We start from the raw sequence: 17,898 nt of genomic DNA, 5'->3' as shown, positions 1-17,898 counted from the left end.
TTAGGTGAATTAGATGTTTTTCCATGTAGTTTAGATTAGTTGAATTAGATGTTTTTTTGTCAATTTATGTATATATATGTGCATATTTAGAAAAAAAATTGTGTTGAACTAGTTAAATATAATAGAACTAGTTAAACAAGTTTATTTTTAGTAAGTGCTTAGTATGTTGAACTAGTTGATTTAATAAAACTACTTTATTTTACTATAGAAGTAGTTTATTTTAGTAAGTACTACTTTATTTTATTTATAGTAAGTGCTTAATTATTAGTTGAACTAAGTTGATTTAATAAAACTACTTTATTTTACTATATATAGAAGTAGTTTATTTTTAGTAAGAACTACTTTATTTTATTTATTTATAGTAAGTGCTTAGTAGTTGAACTAGTTGAACTACTTTATTTTAGCAAGAAAATTAATAGAACTAGTTTATTTTTTTAGTTCAAGCAATTAATCCCGCATCGACGTCGACGATGCCTATCCCGCATCCTCGTCGTCGACTCGGCGGAGGAGGCCGGCTTGATCAGAGGGGCCATGTCCGGGACTGGGCTCCGCCGGGCTGGTTTTGGGAGGTGCTACCTTCCGGTGGGCGTAGGTTGGTGAGGAGCCAGCCCGTCCTTGACCCGATCCTTGTTTGGTGGCGGTCGCGTGGGCCAGTGACGGTGCCGAGGCTTCCGGACACCGCGGAGGTGGTACGTCACCGTTTCAGGGAGGAGGACCAGCACGTCCGTCGGTACATGGTTGCGTTGGAGGGCAGGTTCGACAATACCTGGCAGGTTCTTCACGGATCTCACTGGAGCTATGATCCTGTGATGGTTCCGTCCCTTTGGGTGTCCACTGCCCGCGCCGATACCCGTCGGGCGCTACTGTTCTAGCTGTACTAGGGATGCTATATGCATGTATGATAGTATTCGAGGTGTATTAGTGATAATATTCAACGATGTACGGACGCATGGAGATGATGTAGTTTTGCTTATAATTGAATGCATCCTAATTTGAATACTACTTTATTTTGTGATTTGATTTTGCTTATTGAATGCTCAAAGTGGAAAACTACTCCTACTTTGAATGCTAAAATTGGAGAGCACTATGCAAGGCGTATGCATATGATTAGTTGATAGCTTATAGGGTTTTTGTTTTCACAGTAATCTAGGAGCCCCCGGCCCCTCCATCATCCCCACCGTCGTCCCCGTCACCGCCCCCTCCGACATCGAGGTGAGACTAGCCAAATCCTCTTTTAGAAAGATTATTAAACGATATTTCGGGTTGACTGTAAGTCTGTCGAGTCTCCATCATATATGAGAGGACGAAGAATCCCGACTGTTGTCGTGGGGGTAGCTTCTCCTTCGTTCCCGTGTGCTAGACAATTTGGTGTAATGCACTCGAGAACGAAAGGAGGAGCTACCATACCATCACCGACAGTCGCAAATGTCAGAGAGGAATCAGTGAGGGAGAGTTCCACCATATATATATGAGAGGATGAAGAATCCCGACTGTTGTCGTGGGGGTCGCTTCTCCTTTGTCCCGTGTGCTAGACATTTTGGTGTAATGCACTCGGGGACAAATGGAGGAGCGACCATCACCAACGGTCGAATGTATACACCACGTGAGCTGAGAGTTTTCAAGAAAAGACTCGACAAACTGATAGTCAACCCGTGATGAATAATAATGATCTAACTTAGGTTTTTTAGTACATATATTTAATTGTAGACGTTTAATATTTGAATTATGAACATAGGAAATGTCGTACTCGGACGACGAAAGTCTCCCGGGGGAGTGCGACTGGTGCCACGACGACCGAGGTCAGTGCGACAGGCCTCACCTGGACGAAGATCGGCGCTTCAGTATTAAGCTGGAGGAGACCTTCGATGTTGAAATGGTACTCAACGACGACAAGTGTTATTTTTTCGTAATTAAGCACGACTTCAACTATTTCAACGTGTACGTTTCATCTTTTACAATTCGGCTAGCTTATCCCATGCCATGCAAGACGCTACGTCTTGGAGAGGATGGGTTTTGAAGACCATGAAAGTATGGAAACAAAGAAAATTCACCTAAGGACCCATCATGATATAGATTTTGAAGTAAATCTGTATAATTCTGAGAGCGTAACCCATTTTGGTTGCAAAAATTGGGAAGCATTTTGCAAGATGTATGGTTTTGATGAGGGTATGCTTGTCACCATGGATCTTGGTGATCCTGACATCGAGCAAGACAATATGGACATTTGGGTCCTTGTTGATACGCCTCCAATTCTACCGCTATGTGAGTTTCTCAAACATAGTTATTAGCTAATTTATATTGTTCATTTCAAAATAGTTGACAGCTTATTTTCATTGACAACTTATTTTGATTGTTCAAACAATGTGCGGAACATGGTAGACAGAACCTACTACACATATGGCTCTGAGTTAACTTATAAGGAGAAAACTCATCTGGTCGGATTTTGTACTGATCTTGAGAATTACAATATTTATTGTAAAACTCCTCCACATTATGGTCAATACGTGCCACTAGTGCACGTGTTGAACTACGGTAACTACTATGGAGATACCCTGGTAAGATTTCTTACTATTATTACGACATCCGTGCATCTTTTGCATACTTCTAAAACTAGTACATCATTGCTAACTATGAAGTTATTACTATGTTTTTCAATAGATAATCCCAGAGGATTGTGTGCCTCATTTGATGTATCAGAATGGTAGGCTTGATGTTTTGAACATACAACCAGGTCATCCTACGAATCTGAACTGTTCATACCGGATTTCTAAAAGAAGTGGAGACATGCAAATCAAAGAATGAAAAAAATGTATGGACAGTCGCAAGGAGGTTCTTGGAAGCAAAAGGAAGCGAAGCGCAAGAATTGGAGACAGGATGATCTCCATTCTCCATAATGGAGAGTCAGGGTCTATATTGTTTTATGCTATTTTACCTTAAAGAGGGTATTTCGGTCCTACCTAATACTGATGATCATGTGCTAAGAACAATTAAGTAGGGTTGGTTCGATGACTATGAGGATGATGATCGTATGACTGGTTATTAATAACGAGTAGAAGTTGTATGATGATGATTAGTAGGACTTGTTATTATATATGATGATGCATGATGCGCGCATGAAGAGTTATTATATATCAGCGGGTGAAATGAACATGGATTGGATTGAAGTGAAGGCAACATGCATGTGGTGCATGTCGAAAGTAGTACAATCCAAACTTGATCAAGTTAGGATTAGTATTACTTTCGACATGCACCACATGTTGCCTTCACTTCAATCTAAGCCATGTTTAGGCATAGCAGTAGGTAGCGTTGGTAAACCAAGCACGGAGATATAAGAGAGGACACTTCTCTCTAATAGCTACCTAATAACAACCTAAATTAACCCCCAAAACCCCTAAATCAGCCCCTTTCAAAAAAAACCTCAGCTCCAGCCAGATGCTGACGCGTGGATGCCTATTGGTCCCGGTTGGTGTCACCAACTGGGACCAAAGGCCCCCCAGCCTGGGCTGGGCGCAGCGGCCACGTGGAGGCCCATCTGTCCCGGTTCGTGTAAGAACCGGGACTAAAGGGTTAGGGCATTAGTAACGACCCTTTAGTCTCGGTTCAAAAACCGGGACAAAAGGCCCTCACGAACCGGGACAATAGGCCCTTTTTCTACTAGTGCATCGTCACCCTTGAGACATATGGCAGGAATGAACACGGCGCTGCCATGAATATTCTCTTCGCATACCTTAATAATTGCACCAGTTGATCCCCTTCCATCATTAGCATACAATATAAGGCATCAATATTCCACTTGATGTATCTTGGATTTCTTGATTATTGGAATTAGCCTCTCATATTCATTGCCCAATGTGTTTGTTGCCGATGAATCCACTAGGGTTGCTCGCTGCCTACCTCAATTGAGGTCATGCTAGTCCACAATCTAACATGGGTGCGTCTAGCATCGTTGGTGTGGGTGTGTGTGGAGGTGTGTCTCCGGTGGATCTGTCATTGGTGGATTTGCTCGGATCTTGTCGTAGTTCATCTATGTTTGTGTGTCTTCAGGTTAGATCCTTATGATCTATGCTACTCTTCAACGGCGGCGGTTGTTGTTCTGGTGCGCTGGTCCTATGGGGTCTTAGCACGACGACTTTCCAACTGTCTACTACAACAACGTTTGCCTGGCTCCAGCGAGAGAGGGCGATGACGGCGGCGCGACTTGGGCTCGCTTCGGTGCTTGTAGTCGTCGCTAGGTGGTCTAAGGATATGTATGTAATTTTTATTATTTCTACTAGTGTTCGTTGTACTACCATGTTTGAAGATCAATAGATTGAAAGTTTTTAGGGGAGAAATCTAACACGGGAGCAAAAAGAATTTTGAGGGAGCAAAATTTAGATTTACTTGCTTGGTTCGGTTTCCGATGCATGATGGCCGCTAACCAATAGATTTCAGTTGCTCATGACTTTGGAGTTAGCGTATGCATCTAGAGAGATCTGCGAGAGAGAAAAAAACAATATCGTTTTCCAGGAAAAGGTTCACTGTTATGAGCACTTCGTCTGATGTTTCTGACTAGCTCGCCCAACGTTTATGGATCATAACTCATAACAGCAGTTAAGGCAGTGGGAACTTTGTATTGAATATTGATAGGATGTTAATGGGAACTGATAGGTAATTTGAACAATTATTACTCGATGATTTGGTGCACATAGAATCTGCATCCTATTTTAGTTGTTCTATAAAAATAGAACTACTAAGTTGGTGGCTCTCGGATACAGCGACCTGGGTTAATATGTAATGTATTACACATTACTTGAATTCTACATAGGCAATCATACTTGTTTTCCAACACGCGCAATTAAACTAGATACACGTGGAGGCAGATTGCTTAGATCTCATGGTTTTGACCCGTTTCTTTCTTCAGTTAAACTGCAGCTTGGTTTTGCTAGCAACAGCATTGTTTCAAAGAAATTTTCAATTTATTGAATTCAATTATAACGTATCTGTTACCATATTCAAATAATGGTTTATTTTTTATTTGACATTGCCAATTTTGCTTTTAAGGAATCTACCATAAAAGATGGACTCTAAGAAAATTCGGACAAAAATCAATACTATAGTGTCTTACTAGATTAGATAGGACCTGCACAAACGAGAGGAGATGCGGAGATTGTGATTCATTACCTTGAATTTGGATAAGTGGTTGGCTTGTCGCTGCGTCCGACAACCAATCGATGGCAGAACGCCGAACATGAGAGACGAGATTGTTGAGTTTTTTTATGAAGCGGTTCAGCGAAGCGAGAGGCGGCTGACGAGTAATCGTAGAGAATTGACACACAAACAAACCTAGGCACTAACCTTGTTGTGGGCTTTTGATTGGCTAGTACGTGGGATCCTTTTTTTTTTCTGTTCGCCGGATCCTGATTTGATGGGTTCAGCCATGACTTTCTGCTGGATTCATACCAAAGAAATACTTGTATGCATGTAGCGCCACTGAAAAATTGTTGGGTTCAGGCTCTGCCGCTGATTGCTTAGATCTCATGATTCCAAAGAAAAACCATTATTTGACCCGTTTCTTTCTTTAGTTAAACGGAAGCTTGGTTTTCCTAGCAGCTGTGTTATTCCAAAGAGATTTTTAATTAATTGAATTCAGTTATTACTTATCTGTTACCATATTCAAATAATGGTTTATTTTTATTTGACATTGCCAATTTTGTGTTTAAGGAATCTGCCATAGAAGATGGACTCTAAGAAGGTGCTTACTGATGCTAGTCTAACCGATGACCTAGTGGTGAAAATCCTTTCTCGGGTGCCTTTCAAGTCCTTTTGCCGCTTCAAATGTGTTTGCAAGGCCTGGCTTGCCTTCTCCTCGGACCCACACTACCGCCATAAACTGCCAAAAATTCCCACCGGTCTTTTTCATGGATGCAAAGGTGGGTCTGTTGCCCAGCTTGTTAGTCTGTCACGAAATGATGAGGAAATTGATGGAGGTCTTACGTTCTTGCCGCACCGTGAACATTTAAAATTTGTGGATTGCTGCAATGGCCTAGTTCTTTGTAAGTATAAGAGCAACTGTATTCCTCCAAATATTTGCCGCTTCATCGTGTGCAACCCTGCAACACGAGAGTGGAGGACGCTTCCTGATACTCACCCTGACCCTTACACAATGGATTACACATATAAAGCTTTTTTGGCCTTCGATCCATCATGGTCAGCACAGTTCTATGTCTTCAACTTTCAGGAGAAGTTTGACGAAATGCCAATTGGCATCAACAAACTTGAGGTGTTCTCGTCTGACCTATCCACTTGGATTGTGGATGCTGCATGGAGTTCGCGTATACAGATTTTTGAACCACACCACTTTATAGGAGGAGTACTATGTGTGCACACAGCAGGGGGTGACATTTTAGTGTTGGAGGCAATGGGTTCTGGCATACCGCCCCGTCATTTTATCATCGAGTTGCCGGATGTCCATTGGAGTCTCATGTGTGGTTGCTTTGGTCAATCATCAGGGTTATTGCAGTGTGCATTTCCAGGGGAGAGCAGTGATACAGCTGAAGTTTTCAGTCTTGATGCTCACCATTCTTATGAGTGGTCTTTGAAGCGTCGTGTTAGTCTGAGAGATGCACTTGGAAGGGATGTCTTCTTTCACAATGATGAATGGCCGCGTCGGCTTGGTTATCGGATTGCCGCTCTTGATTTGGAAAGAGGGGTCATCATCCTTGTTGACAAGGAACAAATGAAGCTTTTGTCATACAACATCAACACTGGGAAACTTAGAAAGATCCAGGATGATTGCCGTACTACTACTGACTACCGTTATTATGTGGCATGCTACTCAAAACTTCCAGGCTGAGCCATGTACGTGATGCGGTGAGTAGTAACAGCGTCTCTTGTGTGCAACTTTTATATTTTATCCCCGTCCATGCGGAGCTGCATGTGTATTTCTCTCCTTTCTAAGACATAGACCAGAAACTTGTTACTTTGTCAGGGTTCAAGTTTACAACCCTGTTAATGTTGTGGATGTTTGTGTATGTTGGTAATTGGCGCGGAGACACAATTATAGAGAAAATTGGCGTTGCAAATGAGATTAACTGTCTAACCAGTAACCAGGCAAGCTGCTTGGCTAAGCACACGTCGTCATGCATGTTCTTACCAGGATGTTACCGCGTCAGGAATGTCGTCTTTGTTCATTCGACATATCTTGTGCTTGCATGCCTTGCTTTGTGGAGGAAAAGAAGGTAAGCAAATAGATGTGCTATGTGGAGAATTCACTTGCACTCTTAATTCTTTTTGCTTCCACACTTACATTACATGAAGTTGTTTCCTACATATATGTCCAACTTCATGGGCAATTATTTCCGTTAATAACCTTATGTGTTGGAACACTCTTGCCTTTTTCTTTTCGTTGCCTGCTTCTCGTCGACATAACTACTTATTTAGATTTGTGCAGTTATCAACAATGATTCAGTGGCCCAATGGATAAGGTGCTGGCCTGCGAAAAGTCACACCATCTTGCACCCACCTTGAACTTTAGGGCAAAAACACATGATTAGAATACCATTCTTCTTCAAATAGGTTCGAGTGGGTGCAGATTTCCTATGTAATGTACAAATGATTTCTTAGAAAATTTCCTACGAAATCTAATCCTCCAAAATATCCTTTCAATCAAAGAGGTCCTAAGAGTATATCTGTATATGTGATTCCTTTGTTCATAAGTTTTAAATGTAATGGCTTTTAACTGAAACGGCAGGTGACCACTAAATTGCAGCAATAGTCAACACAACTTCTCTGTCACATTAAAGCTGGACAGCATTAGTAAACCTCATTTCTAAACTGTATAACATAGTCACCCATGATGATCTCGGTGTTTCCTCCAGGAACCATTACAGTTCTCCATTTGTGCTGATTATGAGATATGGTGTAGCTTCCTGATCCACTGCTTAACAGTTAAAATGCTTCGAGATCCCATGAAAAAACATTCTTATTCGATAGCCCTAACAACCTTATTGTCCTTTTTCCAGAGTGCGCACGACACAACAAAGACAACGATACCCAACATTACATTTTTTTTCTTATTATAATTACCGAGAACCTCACATCTGATGAAGTTCATAAAGAACAAACCCACTGTATTCTGCAGGCGCAAACCATTACTTTCAGCGGGAAACACCAGTCCTCTAGCAAGTGGCAACGGCGAGGGGACAGAGAGGTGGTGGCTAGGGTATGGGTCCTTGCACGAGTTGCCCTCGGGAGAGGGACACGGAGGGCTCCCTACAAAGAAAAAACTCTTCAACCAGTGGAAACCAAGTTATAGTAGAGATCGACGCAAACCCTGTAAAAAACTTCTTTATAAGTTCTCAAAGAATCTTCAAAAGATCCATTATATTGGAAAAGTGACGTTCTATAAACATGTTAATTCCAAATTCAAATTCAAATCGTACCATCAAGGGGAAATGCACTATTGTTATGCTTGGACTAGGTTAGCCGTTCAAGGAAATATTCCTATCGGAAGAACAATCAGAAAATAAGGAGATAGTCAGTTGGGACTTTTCACACAAGAACCACTTTTCGTATTAAGCACTGGAGTCATAAGGAAAGACCTCTGCATAGCTATTAGAACAAATTAAATAAACGAATTCCGATGAAACCAAGGCGAATTTACGAGCCATTTCCTTTTTTTTTAGATGAACGAGCCATTTCCTTGAATAACTGCACGTGTTGGAGCACTATCACCTTTTCTTTCTTGCTCCCGGCTTGTAGTCGACAGAACTAGTAAATAATTACTGTGCTGTTATTAGCGTGACGTAATTAACAATGCAATGACTCCGTGGCCCAATGGATAAGGCGCTGGTCTACGAAACCAGAGATTCTGGGTTCGATCCCCAGCGGAGTCGGCACATTTTGTAATACCCTTTCTTAAGGGTTTCTTTTTTGGCAGGGAGTTGCAAGGCTGCTGATGTTGTGTTTGTTTTCCAAAACAAAGGATCATGCTGGTAAAATAGCGCAGATAAATGTGTCACAAATAAGTTAATATCCATGTAAAAAAACAGACAACCAGGCGAAGTAAACATAAACTGTACAGACAGCCACAATAGGCAGCATAAGTTCGCGGCACGTAGGCAACCTAAAAACCACAACAACAAAAGACTAAGGAGAGGAACGCTAGAGCCCATCCAAGGATGCTGAGCTTGATCTGCATTCAGAATATAATTCGCCGAAGCCCTTACGCGAGAGATCAGAAGCTCCACTGCATCATTGTCGCCCTTCTTAGTCAATGATTTTCACTCCAACAAAAGAATGGACAGTTTAAAAATACAGTCAAGAGCCTTGTTAGGGAAGTAATGCTTAATTATAAATTTGGTTCTGGTGGTCCACGGGATCTAGCACATAGCTGAAAAGCCAAACTAAAATAGCGGTTTGAGTTGTCCCACCAGGGAGCAAGCCAAGGGCCAAAGATCTTCGAAAGTAGACGGTGCCCAAGACACGCCCAACCATTCTCCGAAGCAGCACCAAGAAAATTAAGCTAGGAGGACAATGAAAGTTAAGCAAATTAGCCACTCTACATGCTTCCTCGTCCGAGGCGCCAGTCAAAATAACATTGCTCTTTAAGAAATTAATCTTTAAAGAGGGCCCCAAAGCAGAGCAGAAGAAACTTATGATTGGTAATGCACAAGTCATTGTGTTCAACCAAGATCAATATGCTAGTGCTTGATCTGCTTACTGCTGCAAACTGTGAATTCAAATACCTATACAAAGTGAATTACGCTCTCTTTTTTACTGATGCAGTGTCATGATGACTTCCATTTGTTGGCTAGCAGGCTGTGCTACTCTCTACTCATCTTGCCTGCTGTTGTGAGTATATCTCTTGTCTGTCTGTGCATTCTGCATTCTGGCCAATAACACTCTCGTACTAAATGCAAAGTTCTAAGAGCATCTACAGCCAGGTTTCTCATACTCGTCCCAAATGCCCGGGCAGGCCATCCGGTTAGTGAACGGTCACAAAAATTCGACCCAGCCGGACCTCTCAAACGGGCCTCAAACACCCGGGCTGACTGGCACCCCTCATATCCAGCCCAAATATAGGGCGGATATGGGGCGACCCGGGCACGCCTGGGCGTGTCCGCCTGACAGGTCCGGCCCACCATGGTCCCCATAAAAAACCCCAATCCGAGCGGCAAGCTCAAACCCCAGCTTACTCTCTCCCTCTCTCACTCCGTCCGTCCACTCCTCTCCCTCTCCGGTTCCGAGCCCATCCACTACCATGAGCAGCTCCGGCAGCGACTTTGGCTCGGAGCTTGACTACGAGGAAGAGATGGCCCTCCGCATTGCGTTGGAGTGGTCCAAGGTGGAGACCGACGGCAGCTCAGGATCTGGAGCGTCGCCGCACCTTCCGTGTCGGTGCAACACGGATGCCGGAGCTGGACCCTCCCGGTCCGCGTGCAGCGACCTCCGATCGGCACAGTCTGTGCCGGCCCCGCGTCGTCTCATTCCCCCGCCAGCCACTCCAGCATGCAGCCAGTGCTGGGTGCTTCTGCCCGCGCCTCCGGCCTGCACGCGCACTCCGGAGTCGGAGGCGCGCGCCGCGGGAGGCAGCGTGCACGAGAGAGGGAGGCGGCAGAGCAGTCCGCGCGCCGCCGCCGCGGGACAGAGTCGGACGCCGACGAGGGCGCGCGTCTCCTCGCCTGGGTGTACCGCCGCTCAATCACGACGGCGGAGACGGACGCTGCCTCCGGCGGAAGAACACCAATGCGCTCCGGCTAGCTTTTGAGCAGTCGGAGCGCGAGGCGAAGGAGGCAGCGGCGGAGTAGGCTCAGGTGGCAAGGCTGAAGTGGGAGAAGGACAGGAAGTCCCGTCGGATGAAGGGGCTCATCGTCCTCTCTGACTCCGACTCTGACGGCGGCGACAGCTGCACCTCGTCGTCTGACGACCAAGACCCTCCACCAGCTGCGGACGCCTACAGCTGCGCCGGCGACCGGAAGGGCAATGGCCTGGCGAGGAACTGGTGATTCCGGCCCCCTCCTCCTCAATGTTTATATCGTTTTAGTTGTAGAAGTTTATGAACTTGTCCGTGGACGAACTATGATCTTGTGTTCCTTTATAGCTCAATTTTGTTGTTCGTCGTCTGATCACGTAGGATAGATCAACGTGTGCATGAGTAGTATAGATATAAGACGCCGGATATAAGATACGCGGATGCAGAATGGTAAATATAAGGGGTGCCCGGTCAGTGCCCGCGGACACGCTCGGTGGATATTTGAAGGGCCAGATTTGCCAAGTCCGGTTATATATGCTCTAACTCCAGCAGAGAGACCAAGGATTTCCTGGAAGAGGTGCAACACACTGCCCGTTGGCAACTTACTGTCTCCATCATGAAATATTTTCCGGCCAGTCTCCATGAAGCTTGTCTGATTTGCTTTAGTAACACTGGAAAAACTTATGTTTGAATTATTATGAATACACATTATAGACAACGAAGATAACCGTAAAAATGGAAAAGACATGCAAAGAACAACTTGTATTTGATAATTACTATTAAAAATTACAATGGACCGGCAATAAGAAAAAAGGACACCTTCAAACGTCTTTAACATACTAGGATTTGAATACCACAATAGACAATCACCACTAGAAACGAGATCTAGTAACTTCTGAAGAAACATTGATTGTTGCAACACCCCATGCCGCACATGCTTGCAATCTTTCACACCAGCCTAATGGGTCGAGGAAAAGGCATCCTAATGTTAGGTGTATTTACTTTTTTTAAAGAAGGATAAAGCCCGGTCTCTGTATCTAAATAATGCATGCAGTCATTTTATAAATTATTCATAAAAAACGTATAAAGTAATACATGAGTCAACCTGAAGCCACCATCCAGGTAACACCTGTTGCTACTCCTATCCCCTTGATGAAGGTGTGGCAAATATCCGGACCTAATACCAAATGAACATCGCACCAAACCCTAACATCTATAGCCAGATGCCCCAGCCCAGCCACACACCGGGGACTGGGTTCCATACCGGTCCGACGCACTATCAGAGGCTGCCGCCGCCATCATCCACCGGTCCATCTTCAGGACCGGTCCATCTTCAGGGCAGGAACTGGCACATCGACCTTGCCTGGCATCACGGTGACAGACAACTCCACCATCCTGCATGTATCCGTCCACACGCGCCCGTCGCCGAACCTCCGTAACGCCAATGCCACCGGGATCTGCCGTCGGCCTTGGGGTCAACTAGAAATTGTATGCGATGTAAAAACTGAAAAGAGTGTTTTGCTCCGTGCATCCAATAGGTGCCGGCTCCTCTGTATATATATGCATAACAAGGAGGTTGTTGCGTCGACAATCAGGAGCTAACAACCAGATTACAACAAACTGAATCTCATGGCTTTACAACTTGATACGCAAGTCGAGCTAACTACCAGGACTCTCTGCATCCTCATCTGCACAACATATACATGTATTTTTTTTGCGAGAACATATACACGAATTTAACAGTGGACACGATGAGAAATGGTGTTTACTCAAGAAAGCCATCCAATAAATTCGTATAAAATTTTAGTAGGGGGAGGCCAATACGGCCTGATGAGCTAGCTAGGAACGCTTTGTTTTTTTTTTCTTCCAATGGGCGAAGATGTAATTTGTTCAATGTAATCAATAAAGCTCATCGGATGGCATTAAGTTAGGGCGTGAAGCCGGTCAGATCCCATAGCGCACCACGCTGGTGTTCCTCTCCGGCCCGGAGCAGTTCCGCCGGCGCCGACCGTCGTCTTGGCCGCGCCAACTCAACCTCCTCTACAGGTACGTGTCCAGCTCTCCTCACTCCCCACCGTGTTGCGTGCTTGCTGGCCGTTCCCTGGTTTTGTACCCATCTAAGCCCTAGATAGCAGATCCACTTCAGAGCAAGATACTCCGTAGCTCCCCTTGCAATCTTTCATATACCCTAACTAATTGGCCAACCGACATCGTTATTTAGCCCATGATTTTCCTAGTTCGTATAGCAAGCCTGTACATCGAAGGAAGATAGTGGGGAGCTTGGCAAGTTTTATCTATCTAGCATGCCCTTGCATGCAGATATGATTATGAATACAAGATTTCTGTACCTAGCGTGCACCTACATGCAGATAAGTTCGTGATTCTAAAAGTATTATCACCATGAACGTGTTTGGCTCAAAGAATTTGAGGTGTAAGTAACCCTAGTATGTGGAAACAAATCCCCTTAATTCCTCTTTGGCTGTGGTGAGCTCTAATCGCATAATCAATTCCAGTTTCAGTACTGGAGTCCAGCCCTCAATCCTGCAGCCTGCCGGCTGATCCCTGACCCATCTCCCAATCTTCCTCCCAGCTGCATATCTCTCTCAGATGCATTATCCATGGAGGTATCTCCTGAGGACCTGGGAAGAAGGTCTGCCGTACTTCAGGATGCCTCATGTTTCACAATTGGGACTGACAGTGATCTCCATTGCACTTTCTCCTTCCAAACATGTACACCGTGTAACCCGCAAAAAAAAGTACACCGTGTCATGGGCGTAAGGATGTTTGTCCATAGCGAGAACAATAAAGGTTTCTTTTTCTTCTTCATATTTTCCATTATGAACTCTGTAGTCCAGTTATGTTCGTCAACCAAACAAATTCAGTAATCGTCCATAACTGCATGGACTGCTGTAGTGCTATTGTGATCTTTTTTTGAGCGTGAACGGCAGGTGCTCTGCCTTTGCATAGAAGAGGGAAAATGGTCCAGTTAATAGGGAAAATGATCTTTTTTTGAGCGTGAACTGCTGTAGTGCTATTGTGATCTCATTACGGTTATTACTTCATTACTTATGTGTCACTTTTTGTTGAACCAAACAGCTCCTGAGTGGGTGACTGGGTGGGCACTCGATGTGCGTTGGGTGGATCTATAATACTGTGTTACATATAATACTTGAGTGATAATAAATAAATAAAAGACAAACCCAGTGCATAGAAGCTTCCACACAAGGTGGGGTCTGGGGAGGGATTATAGGAACCTAGTCATACCCCTGCGAAGTGCAATGCAGAGAAGCTGGTTCGAACCTAGGACATCTTGGCACAAGTGGGGAGGACTTCACCACTGCGCCAGGCCTGCCTTCTACTTGAATGATATATGTGAGATACAATTATTTTCCACATGCACAATTAAACCATCATGGAGATACGTTCACTTTCTTCAGCACAATTGCACAACTCAGTTCTAGATCTGCTTTGTTCCAAATAAACAGATTTTCAATTAATTGAATTCCATAGTAACTTATTGTTCAATTTACTGTGGTCATTTTTTTTGTATTTTGACATTGCCAACTTTCCCTTTCAGTATTCTGCCATAAAAATGGATTCTAAGAAGGTGATTGCTGCTGCTAATCTGACTGATGATCTAGTGGTGGAAATCCTCTCTCGCGTACCGTTCAAGTCTTTCCGCTTTAAATGTGTCTGCAAGGCCTGGCTTGCCTTCGCCTCTGATCCACACTACCAACGGTAACTGCCGAAAATTCCCACTGGTCTTTTTCACGAAGGCAATGATGGGTCTGTTGCCAAACTTGCTAGCATGTCCCCAAATGATGAAGAAATTAATGGGGCTCTTACATTCTTGCCGCATCATGAGCATTTAGAATTTGTGGACTGTTGCAATGGCCTAGTTCTTTGTAAGTACAAGATCAGTTATGCTTCTGCAGAAGCTTGCCGCTTTATCATGTGTAACCCTGCAACACGAGAGTGGAGGTCACTTCCTGTTCCTGATACTCAACCTGACCCAACTGAGTTCGTGGGTGACACTTTTTTGGCCTTCGACCCATCATGGTCAGCACAGTTCTATGTCTTTAACTTTCACGAGAAGTTTGATGGTTATTGGACAATCGGTATCAACAAACTTGAGGTGTTCTCGTCTGACCTATCCACCTGGATTGTGGATGCTGCATGGAGTCCTTTTATACAGATTTGTAATCCACACCACTTTATAGGAGGAGTTTTGTACGTGCACACAGATGGGGGTGACATTCTGGGGTTGGAGGTAATCGGTTCTGGCATACCACCACGTCATTTTACTTTCAAGTTGCCGCAAGGCCATTCAGATCTCGTGTCTGCTTGCTTTGGTCAATCATTAGGGTTCTTGCAGTGTGCACTTCCAGAGGAGAGCGGTCATACAATTGCAGTTTTCAGTCTTGATACTTGTCATTCCTACAAATGGTCTTTGAAGTATCGTCTTAGTATGGGCAATGCATTTGGAAGGGACGACTTCCTTCACATTGATGACGAGGGCTAGTACCGTTGGCTTGATTATCAGATTGTCGCTCTTGATTCGGAAAGAAAGGTTCTCTTCCTTGTTGACAAGGTTCAAATGAAGCTTTTGTCATATGACATAATCACTGGAAAACTTAGCGAGATCGAAGATGGTTGTCGTACTGACTACCTTTATTATGCGGCATGCTACTCAAAGCTTCCAGTTCTCTCCTCTTTTGAGCATACACAAGAAACTTGTTAATTATTCAGGTTCTAGCTGACAAGAAACTCGTTAATGTTGTGCGTATTTGTGTCTGTTTTACAATACAATGGATTAGGTTGGTAACATGGTGTAAAAACAGAATAACCTCAATTGTGTCGCAAATGAGTTTAAATGGCTAAGGGCCATTCTAACTTATGCAAGTTGTTGTTCTTATATATGGTTAAGCACACCTTTTGAATGTTCTTACCAGAATGTTAGGGACTGGAGATTGTAAAAAAAAAATCAACTTCTCTTGTGCTTGCATGCTTTGCTTTGTGAAGGAAATTAAGATAATCCGTGGGGAAAAGAGATGAGCAATGTGGAGGATTCACTGACACTCTCATTCTTGTGTCCAATGTGAAAAAAATGTTAAAAGTGCAAGGAATGCCTTTGTTTCTTTTTTGGTTTCCCCTGTGCTTGCAATAAGGTGCTTTTAGTGACCTTTTGAACAAAAGAGATAAGCAATGTGGGGAATTCACTCACACTATTAATTCTTGTGCCCAAAATATATGAGCATATTTTATTTACATTAAAGAAATGACTGTTGCTTCCACACTTACACAGATGTTTATACTAAATATATGTACAGTTCCATGGGTAATTTACTATCACACTTGCATGTAGTGTTGAGCACTCTTGCCTTTTTCTTTTTCTTTGGTTTCTTATTGATAATAGTAGAGTCCTATCACCTGGACTCCATGGCCCAATTGATAAGACGCTGGTCTATGAAACCAGAGATTCTGGGTTCAATCCCCAGCGGAGTCGTTCCTTTCTATTTCTTCGTTCTCTCCTTTTTCTTTTCAAAAATTCAAAAAATCTAGACAAAGCCGGTGTAAACCATCATTTCTAAGAGCGGTAACAAAGCTTTGGATCTCAAGAAACTATGAATGACTTGAGACCGACGATCCTTTAGGAAATAGAGTTTGAACTTAATTTTAGTTAGGAGGGAAGTGAATGTGTTAGCTCTTGTATGTGCAAAGCAGGCTATCGATGTTAGGCGTAGGTGTGTGTGGGTCAATTTTATCCCGAGTTGTGACTAGGCATGGACGAGTGTTTATCAAAAAACACAGTCTCCGCAAAGTCGTAAGACCATGTAAGGGGCTGATGTATGTCCAGTACTGAATGGTCAAAGAAGTTGGTGAACTGATGGCCGCTTGAAGGCCTCGCTCACCCGAAGTGATTTATCAAAATTCTTCTTTCTCTATGATGATCAGTCATGGTATCATAACGTTGCATCTTTTTCGGCCAAATCCAGATTTTGTTTTGCTTCTCCCGGTCTATCGACTCGACTCTTTTCCCTGGCCCCGTCCTCTCACTTCGTTTCGTTCTTTCTCGGTACCCCCGCTTGAACAAAGTGTCGCAAAATAATCTCCTGCTCCTTGTCAAATTAAGCTTATCGCCTTAAAAAAAGCTCCTTGATTCAGAAAAAAAAAAGGAAAGGGCAGCCCACCGCAATGGACTTTTACCGATTAATAGTGCTACAGCCGGATTTACACTTTGAAGGCTTCGTTTAGACTAATTTTGAGATCTGTAGTGCAGCTTCCTGATATATTGCTTGATATGCTTCAAGATCTCATGACAAACCATTTTAATTCTACATCACCTTGTTTTTTGTTCTCCAGAGTGCCCATGACACAACGATGGCAGACTATGGAAAAAAGAGTATTCCAGAAATTGTATAAGATGTAGTGATAAATCTGATGGAATTTTATGCTTCAAGACTATGTTTTTTTTGTTTTTGAAATGGGTCTCTTCTATTAGAAAAGAGGCGCTTGCCCGGCCTTACACTGAGGCCCTTACAAATCCAAAAGTCTAACCACCCATGAGACGAAGAAAGCAAATAAAGAAGGGATACAAGCCCGTAGGCTGGGACACAGCGGCGCAAAGCTGGCGGTCTAACTACACGAAGATCAAGGGCTGTCGAGGTAGCGAGCGACGGCGAAGATCAGCCGGGGATATCTCTCAAGATGTTCGGCGCAGCTCAGTGCACCTTGCCCGCACCTTTGCTACGAGCTCCTGAACGTGCCCTCTGTCCTTTGGTCTTGCCAGAAGCTTCCAGAGCTGCATAAAAGACACCATTTTGTACAAAAGATCAGCAGGGTGCTTGATGAATTGTCCCTCTATTAAGGCTTTATTTCTCGTGGTCCAGAGAGCCCAAGCAATGGCTCCAAACCCTAGCCAAGTCATCCGTCTATCTCCCCCAGATGTGGCAGCCGCTAATCAGTAGAATTCTGAGAACCCACTCGGATTCAACGAGGAATGGTTCTCCTCTATTGGTAAAGCTGGTGCATTTTTTTTCTTTGTGTGGTGTGAGACAAAGTATTGAAGGCAGTTCCTTTAAAACTGCCAAGTATATTCTCAGTTTAACATGTAAGATAAAAAAGCAAGAGAAGACGTTGATTCCCATGAGGAGCACAAACAAAAA

At 43.7% G+C, this 17,898-nt stretch overlaps 1 protein-coding gene, 2 non-coding genes and 1 pseudogene across 3 annotated transcripts; all 4 read left to right on the top strand.

Annotated features, from left to right (window-relative positions):
* The first annotated feature begins 5,716 nt into the window (after positions 1-5,716).
* On the top strand, positions 5,717-6,832 carry LOC123161008 (F-box protein At5g49610-like). The gene is made up of 2 exons (XM_044578862.1): positions 5,717-6,311; positions 6,489-6,832. The coding sequence occupies exons 1-2, from the start codon at positions 5,717-5,719 to the stop codon at positions 6,830-6,832; spliced, it is 939 nt and encodes a 312-aa protein (XP_044434797.1).
* A 1,968-nt stretch (positions 6,833-8,800) lies between these two features.
* On the top strand, positions 8,801-8,873 carry TRNAR-ACG (transfer RNA arginine (anticodon ACG)). Its single transcript has one exon. It is a non-coding gene; the product is annotated as a tRNA-Arg (tRNA).
* A 3,729-nt stretch (positions 8,874-12,602) lies between these two features.
* LOC123176717 (uncharacterized) lies at positions 12,603-15,552 on the top strand (annotated as a pseudogene).
* Positions 15,553-16,165: 613 nt separating this feature from the next.
* TRNAH-AUG (transfer RNA histidin (anticodon AUG)) lies at positions 16,166-16,238 on the top strand. The gene has a single exon. It is a non-coding gene; the product is annotated as a tRNA-His (tRNA).
* The last annotated feature ends 1,660 nt before the right edge of the window (positions 16,239-17,898 follow it).

This window comes from Triticum aestivum, chromosome 1D (genome assembly GCF_018294505.1).
Source record: "Triticum aestivum cultivar Chinese Spring chromosome 1D, IWGSC CS RefSeq v2.1, whole genome shotgun sequence".
NCBI classification, from domain to species: Eukaryota; Viridiplantae; Streptophyta; class Magnoliopsida; order Poales; family Poaceae; genus Triticum; species Triticum aestivum.
Note: the sequence above shows the minus strand (reverse complement) of the source record. Positions and strands in the feature narration are given on the sequence as shown.